The 17,652-nt window shown below is 46.7% G+C and overlaps 2 protein-coding genes across 7 annotated transcripts in view; one reads left to right on the forward strand and one right to left on the reverse strand.

Moving 5' to 3' along the window:
* The window catches only part of LOC125716444 (KN motif and ankyrin repeat domain-containing protein 4-like), a 21,958-nt gene continuing 4,306 nt past the window's right edge, over positions 1-17,652 (reverse strand). The window contains exons 1-11 of one of the 6 annotated variants that reach the window (XM_048988732.1): positions 16,677-16,946; positions 10,333-10,478; positions 9,653-9,702; positions 7,520-9,439; positions 6,195-6,288; positions 4,459-4,641; positions 3,681-3,765; positions 2,397-2,616; positions 1,843-1,985; positions 1,275-1,475; positions 1-733 (exon numbers count right to left, since the gene is read on the reverse strand). In XM_048988732.1, coding sequence (XP_048844689.1) covers positions 623-733; positions 1,275-1,475; positions 1,843-1,985; positions 2,397-2,616; positions 3,681-3,765; positions 4,459-4,641; positions 6,195-6,288; positions 7,520-9,439; positions 9,653-9,680 — 2,985 coding nt within the window. In that variant the 5' untranslated portion in view covers positions 9,681-9,702; positions 10,333-10,478; positions 16,677-16,946 and the 3' untranslated portion in view covers positions 1-622. Of the gene's footprint in view, positions 734-1,274; positions 1,476-1,842; positions 1,986-2,396; positions 2,617-3,680; positions 3,766-4,458; positions 4,642-6,194; positions 6,289-7,519; positions 9,440-9,652; positions 9,703-10,328; positions 10,479-16,672; positions 16,947-17,652 lie in introns of those variants that run through there. The other 5 variants (XM_048988731.1, XM_048988730.1, XM_048988733.1 and 2 more) reach the window with 5 other exon arrangements.
* Positions 16,067-17,652, forward strand: part of LOC125716452 (angiopoietin-related protein 3-like) — an 18,927-nt gene continuing 17,341 nt past the window's right edge. Inside the window, exon 1 of the mRNA XM_048988747.1 lies at positions 16,067-16,263. The gene's annotated coding sequence lies outside the window, so the exon portion shown is untranslated. The remainder of the gene's footprint in view (positions 16,264-17,652) is intronic.

Below are 17,652 nucleotides of genomic sequence, written 5' to 3' on the forward strand. Positions count from 1 at the left end.
TTGGAGAGTCATAGAATTGGACTCCGATTTTATTCAATCCCTTGCTGGAAGCACTTGTGATTGTGGGCCTTAAAACAGACAGGAACGATGTGTTTCCTCGCTCGCTTGTTAATCTGCCGCACAGCTGTTACAGAAAGAACGCTCGGTGCAAAATAATAGCTTTCTGTGACATAAGAAAATGATTGAGGAGTAACCATAGCAATGTAATGTATAATAAACATCCGCAACCTTTAGGTTGTTTGCATATACAGTATTTTACAATAAATATCCTGTAAAGACAGGGACAGTTACAAAAACAGAAATATTGTGCTGAAAGGAGGTTATTGTGTGTGACTAATGATCTATTATCAGGCATAGAAAACTTGAATTGCGGTATCACAGCAGCATCAAATACAAACTGTTGACACTGTTAAACTCTCTCTAGCTGCTTGTCTGTCTTATTTTGGTTTTTTGATTGGCATACAAGAGCTCGTTTCTCATTGGACAACAGCCGATGGACATTACTGAAGCAGAATGTCCACAGATATTTGTGTTTTTTTAATGGTTAGGGATGCTGGCCTTGGGTGCCATGTGATCTGAATGGAGGCCTTGTTATCCCATGGGGTAAAAATGAGATGACTGTTCAGTGGGGCACGCTGGTGTCCAGGGCCTCGCTGACTGTGTGGGATCGCAGAAGGTCAACAATCTCTGAGTGGGACGCCTTTGTGGCCAAAGAGAGAGCAGTGTTGCCGTCCTGAGGAAGTCACGGAGGGAGGGAGACGGACAGATGACAACAGAGGTGAAAATAAGAACAAGCGGGGCTGGTATTTATCTTTGGGTTAGGACCAGAATCAGAATTCATCTTATTGGTGAGGGACACCTGCATGTACTGGGAATTTGTTTTGGTGGTATTAGTGCTTACATTCACAGAAAGCATGTAACATAAATTAATACAGATAAATAAGTAGACGTGAAGTAAATAGAATAAAATATAGGTAAAACTGAGGTTTTAATCTTTACATTTATCTGCAATGTTTGCACTTTGTGTAATTATAGAAAGAAGAGTTTCTGTCCACAAGATGGTGGCATTTGCGCATGTCAAGGATCAAAAATTGCATTTCGTGTTTGTGTTTTATTCATTTCAGCATCTGGGATATTTCAGTAGTGGGACTTACATTTGAGGGACATACCTACCCTAACACATTCATGTTGCTTTGCATGTCCCCTCCTCCTGAGGTTCATGGTGCGTGTGTGCACGTGCGTGTGTGCACGTGCGTGTGTGCAACGCGACTCACATCGTCGGTGACTCCCACATCACAGTGGGCACACTCCAGCAGCACGCGGGCGACGTCCGTGTGCCCCTGCTCGCAGGCACACATGAGGGCAGTGGCACCGCTGTGGTCACGCATGCTGGGGTCTGCCCCACAGTCCAGCAGGGGGCGTACCATGGCCACGCGCCCATGACTCGCTGCCAGCATGAGTGCTGTCTGTCCTCCCTGCCAGCAGAGGTAAAGTAAAGGATTTGTCTTATACTGGGTACATGCTCTGCCCACCTAGGGGCCAGTAGCTCTCTGTTACACTACAAGCTGAATGCTGATTGGGGCATTGACGTGTCACTCAGGACACCGGCCACACAGAGGATGTCAGTCACGTTCTTTCTCTGCGGGACGATCAGGATTGCTGGGTAATGTACAGGAGCAGTGATGCACGTGGTTCAGACAGTTTATCATTTATTCTGCCCTCCAGTCAGGCTTCAGGGCTCCGCCTGACGCGTGAGAACATCCGCGTGATTGTTTAGCCCTCGCTGCCAGCTGACACGCGTTAGTGCGTGAGTGATGCGTGTGGGGAGTCCCCAGGGAGTACCTGGCCGGCGCGGGCGTTGACGTCACCCAGTCCCATCAGCTGCATGGCCACGCCCACGTCCTCGGGGAGGTCGGCTACAGCCAGTGCGGCCAGCATGATGGCGGAGTAGCCCGCCTCGTTCTGCTGGTTCACCTCGCACAGGCCTGGTGAGAGCAGATCGCACCGCCTCTTACTACTCTTACACCACTGCAACCACGGACAGTCCCCTTCGTGAATATTCAAAAGCAGATTTGAATAATATTGAAGTTAGGGCCAAATGGTGCAGCGTTCTGACATCGCTAACACGAGCGTAAAAAGACTTCTTATCTTTGCACATGCATTACTCCCGGGAGCAGGTGACTGAAAAGTTGCAATGCAGGCTCTGATCCCAGAAGGGTGACGCTGTTGTACAGCAGGGGCTTAATGATTTAATTTAGCTATATTTCTATCTATCTGTGTTAATTATTAAACCCCCAGACTACGTATTTCACAATGGATTTACAGAAGCCCCACAGTGTCATGGTCTGGTAGCGGGCGGGCGGGTGGGCGCAGGGTGGGGTCTGAGGCTGCGGCACCTGTGTCCAGCAGTAGCTTGACGATGTGGAAGTTTCCGTGGGATACACTGTAATGCAGGGCGGTGTTCCCGTTCCCGTCGGCCAGGTTGACGATGACGCGGAGCAGCGAGGGCGTGGCCCCCCCAATCTGGCCTAGGTACAGGGCCACTGTGTCTGCCCGTGACGCCCTGCGGCTGGACACGCGGAACCACTCCTTGTACAGTGTGGCCAGGACTTCCCTCTGGAGGGCAGCAGAGAGCAGAACGCCACTGAGCATGCTCACGGACAGTCTCTCGTTTAGCTTAATTGTTCCCATCTGATTTTACTAACCATTCGATAAATCCTCAGGTAAAAGTAAGTTACCAAAATCTGAATTACATTTATTGTGATGATATGATATTTGATCTAATAATTTTAAGGGTATATGAAATATTCAGACACACAGAAAGACAAACTCACATAAAACATATATGTCAAAATAACAATGAATTTGCATGGAATCCTCACAACAGGGTTAATCTTTATTAAACCTGAATTAACTGAATTTCCACGCCGTACTTTGTTTTCAGTATGTGTTCCTGGAGTTTAGCTTACACTCTAGGATCATCAGTTTTGTGGAGTTATTTATCAAGCTGATTACCAGTTCCAGAATCCTGCTTACTCCGGAAATGGAGGAAAGAATATGATGTTTGGAAAGAGTGTTTTCATTTCCGTGCCTCTATAACACAAACTGCCTTTTTTCGCCAGTTCTTCATTTGCATCTTTGAGATGCAGTCCTTACAGTTCCGCTAGTGTCTGTTTTTATAAATGAATATTAAGGAAATTCCAGCAAAAGGGAATGAATGTGCTGCATGCCTGACATTATTTTGCACATCATAGAGAAGCTGGAATTTATTATTACAGAAGAGAGAAGACTGCCCGAGTTTCCCAGCATGCATCTGTGGCAAAATTAATCAAGTTTTCTGTGTTTGTGTTCTACACTGGTGCAGTTAATAACCCCCCTGTTTGGGTTTATACTGAGGTACCGATTTGATCCAAAGATGGTAAGAGGAGCACCATTTGATCTTCGATCATTTCTCTGTTACGAAACCAAATAGAAGATTTATTCTTGTGATGTTCTCCTTTTGTTTAAGGTTTTAATACTTATAAACAAGGGTTTGTTACTTCAAATCCCAGAAGGGACACTGGGTCTGTACTTTACAGCTAAAGCAGCTGTCCCGGACTTATTTCAGTAAGTTGTGCTGCAGTGCAAACCCAAAAGTGACATTAATCCTAACGATAACATGGTTAGGCATCAGCATGTACCATTTCTTCGTCAGGGGAGTCCAGCTCTTCCAGGTGGTCAGTCAGGCGACGACAAGCTGCCAGGAACTTCTCATCCATCACTTTTCTAAGAAGAGAGACCTCAGTCAGAAATACACTAACCATGTCAGACATGCGAGGGATCACGTCTGTCTGTCTGTCTGTCTGTCTGCCTGCCTGCCTGCTTGTCTGTCTATCTGTCTCCCAGCAAATACGTGTCAATACTGACTGAAAATTTGAGCAATTAAAGCTTGCTCTGCCACCTTTTCCCATGATGCACCACCAACAATAAGAATCTAATAAGGTTAATGTCATGATTTAAACTTTGTACAGCTATGTACTATATATGTAGGTGAATTTTCCTAAGTGAAATGATTACTAACATTTACTTCACATAGCTAGTGTAGCTGTGTGCAAAAGACTCCAATTAGTAGCTGGATGCCGGCTGCTGTAATTATTTTGCCCTTTGATGCTGTTCGGCCTGATGCCGCCCACTGGACACCGTTAGCGTAGCAGCATAGCATAGCCCCCTTGCCGCTTCGATGCAGTAGCAGCATAGCCGTCCATTAGCAGGGAGAACTTTAGTAGCTATCGTCAATGTTATCCTCCTGTTCCATTAGTGCGGCAGCGCAGCTGTCCATCAGCAAAGGTGCCCTTTCCTACTTTGTTATTGTAGCAGAATAATCAACCATTGGCGCAAATGTTAGCATAGCAGTCCCTGTTCCTGTTTGTTAGCGTAGCATCCAAGGGCTATCTGATGGGTGTGGTTCTGTTGTCTTACCGGCCCGCTTGCTTTGTCTGGGAGCCCGTGTCGGGTCCTGGGGGAGTAATGGCATTGTCGGGCTCCATTGTCTTGCTGACCTCCTCCTGTTTATCACCAATCTCTTTCTGCTCCTCAGACTCGAAGACGTCCACCTCCGCATTGTCCTCCTCGCTTGAATCCTCGCTGGACGTCGTCTCATACCTGGACAGAAAATTAGCACAAAGTAATTCCACTTCCAAGAATTCTCAAGCACAGGGAATCTTGTCTGCGTTTGTCTGCACTCATTACAGAAAGACTTACTAGTTGGACTCCACTGGTATTAACTGGTCAACATTACTCACCAATCGGTCCATAGTCAAAATCATCCATCCATCCATCTTCCAAACCGCTTATCTTACTGGGATGCGGGGGGGCCGGAGCCTATCCCGGAAGCAATGATCACGAGGCAGGGAACAACCCAGGATGGGGGGGCCAGCCCCTCGCAGGGCATACTCACACACCATTCACTCACGCATGCATCCCTATGGGCAATTTTAGTGACTCCAATTAGCCTCAGCATGTTTTTGGACTGTGGGGGGAAACCGGAGTACCCGGAGGAAACCCCACTATGACATGGGGAGAACATGCAGACTCTGCACACATGTGACCTAGGTGGAGACTCGAACCCGGGTCCCAATAGTGTGAGGCAACAGTGCTAACCACTGCACCACCATGCTGCCCCTAGTCAAAATCAGTGGAGTACAATTTAAGCAATAGTTCAATCAGTTAATTTTCTACTAGGGAGCAATATCTGGATGTTGGCAGGATGTACTGGCCAAAGATAGACACATGGACACAGACTAATAAACAGAACATACCAGCCAGAGAACCAAGGCTACAAGTGGATCAATACTCTGTCAGTGTTTCCTAACCCAGTCCTCGGGGAACCCCGGACAGCCCACGTTTCTGCTTCCTCCGAGCCAATCAGGAACACCGAATACCTGGTACTGGTGCGCTGGGAGCTGAGAGGAAGCAAAAAGGCGGACTGACTGGGGTTCCCCGAAGACTGGGTTGGGAAACAGTGCTCTGTGTAGTACCTGCTTGTGCTGAAGGTCGTGAACATGGAGCGTGAAAATGGAGCGTGGCGTGAGCGGCTCCTGCGTGTTTGAGATATTTACTGTGAAGTACATGGAGCTGACGTCAGAATCATGTCACCCTCCTGATTCCCAAAGCCAGGAGAGGTGGGGTAAAATCCCACATAATTATAGGATATCGGAACTCTTTCAACAGACTCCCCCAAGCCTCTCTGGCACTATCTCGCCGCATAACTCCATTTGACAGCCTGGTATTTTTATAGTAGGAATTTGACAGGTTCCCATTGTCAACCTTGGCGAGTGGTGGATGGTGCCTAGATGTCAAACTAATACAAATTATCAGTCATATAAATTATGAAGGCAGTTTTTCACTGCATGCTGATATCAGGCTGTATATTTCTTTTGAAATATTGGTGTCAAGTTCTGAGATCTGCCTGAAGGTGAAATCCAGATGTTAAGTGGAATAGAGGCATATTATGTAGAGGAATGAAACTCTTCTAGATTCCCAGGGTTGTGTGGCGATGGCCTGGAGCCTCCGTCTGCTGATTGAGATACGGTTGTAGGTTGAGGTTCCCTTGATGCTGCCTCAGGAATAGTGCTTAAGCAGGATTTCTGCGGGCCGATGTACACATGATATGCAACGTCGTGTTGTAGATGGACGGTGTACGTGGGCCCTCTTACCCCCCATTGACGCCAACGAACTTCAGGTTCTTCTTGGTGCCCCTGTTCCCCAGACGCTCGGCGCTGCTCTTCTTCTTCATTATCGACCTGAGGGCTGAAGCAGGGAGGATGCAGGTAATGGAGCAGCTGGGTGTGAACCCTGGAGGAGATTCCCGCTGAGCACGCTGCCCCACACCTTCGATTTAGCCTGGGCCTCTCCTCCAGTACACAGAGCAAAAGTGCGTGATGCATTACAGCGATCGGCGTGACGGTGATTGTTTCTGGAAGCCTGGAGCAGGAATTCTCGGAAATGAGGAGGTTATTGACCGAATATCACTTATTACTTTTTTTTTTTTAATACAACCCAGTGTTGACTTGCGTTCGTATTAAGGGATCAGGACCACCACACGCAAGTCAATTTGGGCGTACTTCGATAGCTGTCCATCACATATACATTACTGTATGTATTACAATTCTCCTGCACCGGTTAGACTAAGTGAAACACCCGCTAACGTCCGGCATCTCTTGCTGCATACAGTGAAGTACGTCTCGCTAGGGCGGTTAAAGGAGTTAATCATTCTGATTCACTTTAACAACTGAAGCTTGGAAGAAAATAAAATGCTTTTATTTTTATTAATAGGCTGTCGTATAATTGGGCTGTTGAATTACCGCGGTAATAAGTGTATAGTGCAAATCCGTATTATAGCGCACAATAATAAATATGATAGCGGTGTACCGCCCACTCCTACTCAGAACTCATCCCCTGTTTGAGTAAATAGTTTAAGGGCTCACTGTGCTTTTCAGAGAGAGAGAGAGTAACAAAATCTGTTTAAAATGCAGGTAACAGGCAGGAATCATGGTTTATGTTAAAGTAATTTTATTCTAAAAACTGGAAACTGCTACAATTCTGCGGTTGCAGACAAGGAAATGGATTCTACTTTTAATTAGGACTGTAATTTGACCTAAGCGTTCCAGACTAATGGAATTTAAGATGTAATGTGCAGGATTTCATAATCTAATTGTTACATAATGTGCCTTTGAAATCGGAGCCCGAGTTCTGTTTGATTGAGATAAGAGCACAAAATTCAAGGCTGGGAAAACAGCACATTTGATTTATGGCTGGGAGCTCTATGAAAATGTAACTTATACCACACTGTAACATATGTTGCTACCCTTGTGATCATAAATCAATAGGCTTTGGAATCACTGAGGCACCTGCTAAGAGAAGCTCGATCTGCCTGACCCAAGCAGAGTAACATCTGTTTGATGGAGTTGCTTGGGGTTTGACAGATCTGCGTCTGTTCTGCACAGTGTTGAGAATCAGCTGGCAATTGGAGGAACCGTACCTCCGTCCTTTGTGGGTGCTGCAGTCTGTTCTGACGTACAGCAGATGGAGGAGAGGGCACTGACTGTGCTGACGAGCTCGGTGTGGATGGAGCTGATTTTTGAGGTCAGGTCTTTGGGGATGCTTTCTGAGGGCCCACTGGGCAGGCAGGCCCATTGCTCCTCCAGGAGTTCCTGCATCTTGCTGAGGTATTGGCTGATGGTGGCTTCCACGGCCTCCGCTTCACTCTCTCCCTGAGGTTGGGCCTCCTCTTCATGATCTTTGCTCGCACACTCTGGGTTCGCCTCAGGCTGAGATGCAGCTTCCAGAGGGGCCGCCTCCACTGCCTCTGACCTCACGTCTTCTGCAGCAAGCCCACTTGATGATTTCCCCCCAGAATCCGTGTTGACTGCTATGTCACACATGGCAACGGTGGCTTCCACAAGTTTCTCAGCCGTGGCAACATTCACCAGTACACCTGCATCTTGAGTTTTGGTTGGGTCTGTCTGTGTGCTGGTCGTCTTCAGGTCTTCGAGCTGCTTGTTAGAGCTTTCACCCAAGCAAGCCTCTACCTCAATGGAAGCCCTTTTTTCAGATGTAGCCTCACATTCTACATTTGTGCTCCTTGGTGCCTCACTGGTGTGAAAATAATCTGACGGCAGCTTTGTCTCCACAGAGTCGCCCGATTTCTGGTCTCGTTCTTCTTTCTCCAGCTTCTTCTCCTCTTTCTGCTTTAGCCGCTCTTTCATCAGCCTGTTCTCCTCCATTTGATCCCTTAATAGAGCATTGACTCTCTGAAGCTCCATGCTGGATTCGGCAAACTTCAGCTCAAGAGCTACAAGTTTTGCCTGCAGTGATGCTGTAGTGAACAGGTCCATGTTGCCGCCCAGTTTCACAGCTGCAGTCGCTTCCTGTAACTTAACCGTGTCTCCTGCTTCTTCCCGCTGTTCTGCTTGGGTTTCTACTCTTGCGTCTAATAGCTTTGCTGCTTCTGCTGAAGAATCCTTACACGATGTCTCGTGATGGTCTTGTACCTGCTGCGTGGATTCTGAACATTGGTGATCAGTTTCCTGGAATGCTGAAGGAGAAACCAATTGTGCTACAACGCTGCCTGTCCCGCTGGACGCCTTGCTAGCCTCAGCAGCCCGTTTTTGGGAATCGGGTGTCACACGTGGCATCTTCTGGGAGAGTGTCAGAAGGCACTGATCGTTCTCTTCTTTAAGCGCACGGATCTGGGCTTTCAGTTCAGGGATGGTTTGGACTTCTTCCTCAAGTTCTCTGATCCTTTTCAGGGCTATGTGTAGCTGCTGAAGTTTAACGTTAACCTGCTGCGAAGGACTCCTGCCGTCTCCTGCAGTGCTGGAGCAAAACACATTCTCGGAGGAGCTGTTTTCCTCACTGGGCTCCCAGGCAGCCTGGAGCTCTTGATCATCCAGCTCCGAGTTCTTTCTCTGAAGGACAGTAGCAGGCATGCTGGATGCTCTCAGCAGGTGTGGTCTTACGGGAATGCCCGGGGGCTGCTCATCAAAGGCTCTGATGCTGGCATCATCCATTGGCTTCCTGGAAGCGTGCCCAGTCCTTCCTGCCTTTGGGAAGGCTGCAGATCTGCTGTCAGAAGCCTGGAAGTCAAAGAGCTGCTGGACCTCCATAACCTTGGTCCTGCCACCGGACCCAAGGCAGGTGGAGGATGCCCACACATCATGCTGGGAGCCAGACTGGTAGCTAGTGGCAGGAAGGCTGAAGTTACGGGGCAGTGTGCTGAACTTGGGCCCCTTGTTTCTCCGATGTATGTGGATCTTTTTAATGGTCTTGCCCCTCTCTATGTCCTCCACGTATTTGAGGAAGTCCAGGTCCAGCTGGTACCCATAGGGTGTCTCCACAGTGTAGGGCAGCTGCTTCCTGGTGCCGCCGGCCTGAGAGCTCTTTAAGGAAAAGCCGTTCTCTGAAATTGAGAAATCAGCTCATTTTAATATTTGCTTTCGCGTACAAAACACGTAACTCTACACTACTGTTTGTGATGGGCAAAAAAAAAATGATCCGCCATCTGTCTTTAATGCTTATATGTCTTCAAATGTGGCAGGTGTAACATTTGTTGACTAAAAGGTAGGAGGTATCATTCGTTCACGATCTCAGACAGCATCTGCGGTCATCTTACCCTTTTTCTTGTCCATCTTCTGACTCATGTGCGTCGCATGTACGCGCTGCCTGAAAGTAACGGGACATGTTAGCCTGAGTTGCGCCTTGACAGTTAAGAAGCCTTACAGATCCATCTCTCTCAATTATTCTGACACCATTTCCCCAACACATCACAATTCTGCATCAGAACTGCAGCATTCAGAAGCCTGCTGACGATAAAACTGGTGGAAATGACTTATTGTCCACATTATTTTCTTGCTTCATCGCACTCGCCCATGGCGAAATAACTGTAATACAACTGAGCCATTGATTAAGACTTATTAAAGGGCACATCAAGCCAGCGAGGCTTCCATTGTGGCGGGAAACCTCCTGATTGTTATTACGCAGTCAAGCCAGGCATAAGGAACACACAAACACCACAAACAATGCGCACAATTTATACACTTTTCTGTAAAATAGAATAATGTGCATCTATCAGAAAACAACAATACCTTTGCTACTGGTAGTGCTGCGTCAGTAAATCTGGGGCCTGTTTTCACGGCTTGTAATTCCGGAGTTAATGGCAAAGCAGGAATGGTACAGTAACACAGTTTTGGCATAAATGCTGTAACAGATCGACCCCACCGCTATACCATAATTGTGGCTCTATCTTCTGCCCCCCTCCCACAATCTGAGACTCTGCACGTGAAAATGACTTACTGAGAAGTGCAGGATGTGCGTCGGACGCTAAGGAAGCGTTTGTCTCTCTCTTTTCTTTAAAAGACACAGATATAGGAATGCAAACCCAGAGATGCAGTCTGTAGACCGAGAGCAGATGCTGTCGGCGGTCGGCAGGGGGAGATGGCCTGGAGATGAAATCGATGGCGACGTGAGATTGCGTTCCTTTTATGTCTGTATCTGCTCTTACTCTCCTGTGAGGGCAAAGGAGCTAAATGCTTGTAGACAAGGTACCTCTTTCAACTTCGCTTTGCTTTATTTTCCTTTTTGTAAGGAATCACTGTGCAGATGCTTGCTTGCATCCTGTTACATGCAGGCTTCTGTTGCCACTGGCTGCAGTACAACGTCTGCAGTTTTTAATGCCACAAGGGACAACAGGAGACTGGCTGCCAGTGGCTGATATCCTCATATTGGTCCACTATGTGCCATCTGTCTTGGCTTGACAGAGGAGGCATGGTGGACAATCCCTCCGTAGAAGCCAAACTTATTAGTTTTGAATCAGTGAGTGACAGGGGAGGGGACACTCTAGGGGCCAATCAGCTTTCAGCTGGGGCAAGTATCCCTATGGTTCCAGCACACTCTTCCGGTCATGCTGGGTTTCCCGGAAGTCTGCTGGGGCTTAGATGTGGCATATGGGAGTGATTTTAATCGTCCTGCTGCTGGGTGGCAGACTTTACTTAATAATTAATGTGGTCAGGTCTGGTCAGGGATGCGTGGAGAATCTTGGAATCTTGTCAGTGAAACCGGTGTTTCGGATGGACTGAACATGTGAGCTCATAACCCTGGTATCGCTGAGGGCCTATATAGTAGCATGTAGCATAATGGTAAACTATCATCTTAAACTTACATATTTCTTTAAATGTAATTTATTTAGATAATGTGAGAATCAGGGAGCACGATCAGATGGTGTCTCTGCAGTAGATGAGGCACTTAAGGGCCTTTGGTCAATGGCTCAACACTAACATACACTGAACAAAAATATAAACGCAACACTTTTGTTTTTGCTCCCATTTTTCATGAGATGGACTTAAAGATCTACAATTCATTCCAGATACACAATATTACCATTTCTCTCAAACATTTCTCACAAATCAGTCTAAATGTGTGATAGTGAGCACTTCTGCTTTGCTGAGATAATCCATCCCACCTCACAGGTGTGCCACATCAAGATGCTGATCTGACATCATGGGTAGTGCACAGGTGTACCTTATACTGCCCACAATAAAAGGCCACCCTGGAATGTGCAGTTTTGTCTCACAGCAAAATGCCACAGATGCCACAAGCATTGAGGGAGCGTGCAATTGGCATGCTGACAGCAGGAATGTCAACCAGATCTGTTGCTCGTGCATTGAATGTTCATTTCTCAACCATAAGCCGTCTCCAAAGGCGTTTCAGAGAATATGGCAGTACATCCAACCGGCCTCACAACCGCAGACCACGTGTAACCACACCAGCCCAGGACCTCCACATCCAGCAGGTTCACCTCCAAGATCGTCTGAGACCAGCCACTCAGACAGATAATGCACGGCCCCATGTTGCAAGGATCTGTACACAGTTCTTGGAAGCTGAAAATGTCCCAGTTCTTGCATGGCCAGCATACTCACCGGACATGTCACCCGTTGAGCATGTTTGGGATGTGCTTGACTGGCGTATACGACAGCGTGTACCAGTTCCCACTAATATCCAACAACTTCGCACAGCCATTGAAGAGGAGTGGACCAACATTCCACAGGCCACAATTGACAATCTGATAAACTCTATGCGAAGAAGATGTGTTGCATTGCATGAGGCAAATGGTGGTCACACCAGATACTGACCGGTTCTGAGTCCCCAGACCCCCAATAAAGCAAAAAACTGCACATTCCAGGGTGGCCTTTTATTTTGGGCAGTATAAGGTACACCTGTGCACTACCCATGATGTCAGATCAGCATCTTGATGTGGCACACCTGTGAGGTGGGATGGATTATCTCAGCAAAGCAGAAGTGCTCACTATCACACATTTAGACTGATTTGTGAGAAATGTTTGAGAGAAATGGTAATATTGTGTATCTGGAATGAATTGTAGGTCTTTAAGTCCATCTCATGAAAAATGGGAGCAGAAACAAGAGTGTTGCGTTTATATTTTTGTTCAGTATAATTCCGTCTGCCATGGGATTCAAACTGGCAACCTTCTGATCATGGGCACGGAGCCTGCTGAGCCGGCATCCAGGTCTGCATCCTGTGGCCTCCTCTACAGGAGCATCTTCCCACTGCACCTCGACAAGGAGGGGATGGACCCTCACATAAACTCCACACGGCACGGCAGGGTCTGGGAACCCTGGTCCCAGACATGCAAGGCAAACGTGCACCACCGGAGACAGACAGCATCCCACTCCAGCTTTGCCACTTTAAACTAAAAACATTCAGATAGCCGTCATATAATAAGAACGTTCGTCGTTCTTTCCTTTTGTCATAAATTTCAGTTTCACATACTTTCAAATTTGTACACAGTGTCTTATTTACTTTTTACCTAACATGAACCACATAGGGAGCAGACACACACACACACACACACGGAACCCTGGCAGAGACCTGAGGCCTGGTCCCCAGGGTGTGAGGCGACAGCGCTCACCACATCACTACTGTTCCACACGCACTTGGCTCCTTTTATACTAAAAATAGGCCACGAAAAACACCGTTATATAACAAACACGTAGCAGCTGTGCGATAAGAACTTTTTAAAACTTCTGTCACAAATTTTAAGTTTCACATATTTTCAAGTATTTACATGATGTTTCACTTGGTCGAATTTTATGATGCTTGATATTTTTTTTTAGTTAAATTGACTAAATGTTAAGAGATACGGTAGAAAGCACCTAAACTGCAGAAAGAAAGGAGATCCAAGAGATTAATAAGTAACGAGAATAATGACGATAATCAGCATGACTTACCATGAGCCACAAGATAAACGGTTGAGCGTATGGAAAATGGCCATTTTAAAATTTGAGTCATTGCTAAGGACCCTAATAGTTACAGAAGATGGATAGATGGATGGATAGATGGACCAAATATTAAGAAATACAGTTAACAAAAGAATCAAGAAAATGAGTCCAGAAAAATAACAATGAAATGAATGACCTGAGAGATTCACTAGCTTTACTGGTGGAGGATGGATAAACTGGGCTGTAGCCATTCGAGCTGCTTCAGGAACCTCAAACATGCTTGGAAATTCATGATTTTAAGGAGCACCCTGCCCTGCATACAGGCTGTACTGGCACAAGTGTGGGGGGGGGGTCAGGTGACCCAGATTGGGGCTCAGTCTGCTGAGACGGAGCGAATTCTGGGCAGCGTCCTTCTGTCAGCTCACCAGGAGGATCACTGAAGGCCGTGTAACGCCAGTAAATAGCCTGTATTCCCATCCTTGGGAGATCAGAGAAGCCCCCCCCCCCCCCCCCCGGTTGTTTTTTTATTTTAAAGTTTCCACGGAAATATGAACAATCCCACAGCGATCACACAGCCCTGCAGTGTGTAAATTAAAGTCAATTATAAACAGTTTGAAACAGGCCTTGTGCTCTGACTTCCTCCTCGTCCTCACTGGAAGGATTCTGGCACTGGACACTTGGTTCGCTTCCCCTGTGAATTCACAGCCTCCATTCCTTACATCTGTTAAATTGCCATAAACAGTCATTTACATGCACAATAAAAAAATGGCCACAGCAGCGGTTACTTATAGTGAGGAATCCTTCACTCTCCTAGTATGAATATTGACCCCAGTGACTATTCAGCGTATTTTTAAACTATAGTGTCCTGAATCTGTCTGCTCTTCTTCTATTGGTCTAAATAAGTCCGGGATCTTTAACCTGCCTGAGGAAACACTGCCGTATCGCGCTGATATTACCTTACACACCACGGCGTCACGGTGACAGAGAGGTGAATCTGTCCACGATTCCTGTGCTGAGAGCTACAGCGGTTTTGGCTGCAGACGAACACTAAAGGAGGGACCGGACCTGAGCCCTGTCTCATGTCCTGTGCTGCCTGGGTCTGACAAAACCTTACGCTGGAGAAACCGCTATGGAAAATGGATAAGTGGGTGGATAAACCAGACTCCATAATGAACAGAAAGGGAGATTTTCATTGTGTCTCCCAAGAAATAAGAGAGATATAGGCGATCTCTCTAATTTCCTGTGAGTCAGTTTTGGGGGGTTGTATAATTTTCCCCATCACAGGTCCCCCCCCCCCCCCGTTATGTGTCCATGCCCTCGGTGAGTCTACAGTGTGTCACACAAGCCCTGGAAACAGACTCTGCTCGCGGTTTTTATGCAACCTTCTCCAATGTAGCTGACATGGGTTTACAGGACTAGGGCCTGTCGTTCTCATAAATCATTAACAGTTTATGCAGCCTGTCCAAATGCAGAAACTTTTAGAGGATGTTACTTTTAAATCCGTGATTATTATTCGTGGTTAGAATGTATTGCAACAATCCTTCATAAGTTTTGAAATGTTAAACTCCGACTATATAAATACAGACTCCATATTTTTATGCCAGGTGGGTATTTGAAGGCTGTTTAAATTATGTATTTTTCATCTAAATTAGGCTGCAACATGTGACTTACGACGTTCTGTCTTTTCTCTTTTAGTGAAATCTGTGGAGCTCGGAGTATTTGAGCTTGTGTACTCGTTGCAGTGTAAGCATTGAGTAACATGCACTTTCCACCCAGAAGTGATACGTAATCTATTGGTCACATGGTCCTGCTGTGCAGTTTTAAAACCTATTCATAGTAACTGCCAAACACACACTGCCTTGTTTTCATTTGGTCTTGGTGACAACCTAGAAACAGACCTTCTGGTTAAGTCCAATCAAGCCAAAAAACCCTGGTCATTCATTCTACTACATCAACAGGGGCATTGTAGGGAATGTTGACCATCGCGTTTAGGGTGATAATATAATAGAAACTGCATGAGAGATCCTAAAATCTGCCTTGCAAAAGACAAATTTCTCTCTGTTGTGAAGATATAGATATTGTCTTAATAGAGTTGTCAGGGTTTGTGTCCCTGCATTTGGCCATGCCGGAGCATTTAGAGATGAATCGACCCTTTCACAGCACACTATAGCTCCACTGTATAGCCGTGTGATAATAGACTTCGACGACCCCAAAAGTCTCGGAGCAAACGAGCATCGAGCAGGATCCGGCTTCCAGACGATCCCCAGGAAGGCGGACGGTCATCTCAGAGATCCCCACGCACTTTACCAGGGTAAATGCAGACCCGTATTTCACAGACTGACCCAGTGCCTCGACTGTGGAGCTTTCGCGTGTCCATGCCTGTTTTGCTGCCACTAACTCCCTGGTACAGAGAGTGTTTCTTGCGTTGCTCCTCCGCAAATAATGAGGCAGCCTCACTACGTTATTGTAAACATAAGCGACTGCGCATTCCCCCCTCCACCGGAATACGCTATGACTGCAGGCTCTGTATTCCTATCTATTACATTTCTGTTCTTTCGTCTTCATACATTAACCCCGAAAACGAATGAGTCAACCCCGTCAGCCGTAAAGGAATTACATCTTGTCCGGACAAGCTGGGCTCCGAACTGAGGCATCGATTCCCGCCTGAGGCACACTTAGCACTAGCTTTTCCCGCTGCATTCTTTGCGATTTGCGGAAGGTTGCCCCTAGTGGTTGTGCAGGCAAAGCTTCTTTGGATTGATTTTGGACTTGAGGTCATCAAGATATCCAGGCTGGACGTAGCTAATTCGATTGAGTGCCATACAAAATATTCCCTCTCTTAAGGTAATTGTACCATGTCTCATATCTTGTGCTCAAATGACATTCTCCCTCGTCCAGAGGTCTGGGTGAATTGCAAGCATGGAACCAGGCGGAACCACTTCTGCTGCACTGAAGAGCAAGAGGACCTCTAATCTGCCCATTGTGAAAAAGGTATGATAACGGAGGATATCCCGACTGTAGTAACATTGCGATGTACAGATAAGTGGCGGTTCTGTTATTCAAGCAGTAGCTGTGCTCTACAAAATTAGCTATAGACACCAGAACATGGGTACACAGATTTAAACATTCAAATTCCTGTCTTTGGTCAAGGTCGAGGTTCTAAAGGTGCGAGTAACGCTTTTTTTTTTAAATCAGAGGCGAATTTATTCCTGACAAACGCCAGACTGTGTGTTTAATAGAACTCGGGGAGGATGCCAATTCTTTTTCCAAAATAAACACCTCACACCAGAGAGCAAAGACAAGCCAGCTACGTCTTGAGGAGTATGTCCTTTCTGAGAGCGCCAGCGCATGTGTGTGCGTGTGAGAATCAGGACCTCTGTAAAACAGCAGCCAAAGATACCAACCTGCATCTTCAGGCTCAGGAACTGTCCTTTGAAATTCTCCCCAGTGGAGCCTGAGACCATTAAGACAGCTACTTCAACAGGGTAAGAAAAAACCCCCAAATCATTTTCCATGGTGTAAGGGGTCAGTGGTCCCCACGTCTATATCCTGGAATTGAGTAACGTGAAACAAACCCAAGGTGTCCTTTTCACTGTCATTAGCAAGAAAAGAAATGAAATGAGCTGAAACTGAGCCAGTGATTCTGTGTTCTTGGCCTGGCGACGCGTCTGGTTTTGTCATTACAGCCTTGCTGGGGTCTCTGCCAGTTCAATTAAAGGGCCCACGCATCAGCGCATGCAAATCACGCCTAGACAAAAACCGACGTCGTGATGCCTGCAATCACATCTGCAAGGGACACCTCTTCTTCAGTAGTTATGGGAATTGCCCTGATAGTGGGCTGCAGTTCAACTACGGTAAAAATCTACATTCTAGAACTTCCGCCCCTGCCGTTGTTTTTAAGAAACGCTGTTAAGGCAGCAGGTTCACCGTGTGGGGGACGGAATCTGAAAGCATGTTTGGTGACGCTGTCTGATTATAAACTCAGCTGAGCGGTTAGTAATGGCCTTTTTTTATAAAGACATACTGGCCCTTTCTTTATGGCTCAGAAATGTCACGGTTATGAGAAGGCAGAGTCTCTCGCTACAGACAGGGCACTTAGGCACCTGGAAACGCCGCAAAATAGGGGGCGAGTCAAACAAATCATCTTTGGCAATTCAATTCAATGACATTAATAAAAATGCTTGATGCCGCATTCCGGGAAAGTCACCTCCAGGCCTTGAGAGTTTCGGCTTATTAGACGTCCCTGTGCCTCTGTCTGACCATTAAACGTGTGACAGTCTCTTTTAGGGTTAGTGCCACTCCAACCTGCGGGGCCCCCTGTTGGCCACACACAGTCACTACACCAACAGGGGCAGGAGGCCCCAAGGTGACTCTGAAAGG

The sequence above is a fragment of the Brienomyrus brachyistius genome, chromosome 21, assembly GCF_023856365.1.
Source record: "Brienomyrus brachyistius isolate T26 chromosome 21, BBRACH_0.4, whole genome shotgun sequence".
Lineage (NCBI taxonomy): Eukaryota > Metazoa > Chordata > Actinopteri > Osteoglossiformes > Mormyridae > Brienomyrus > Brienomyrus brachyistius.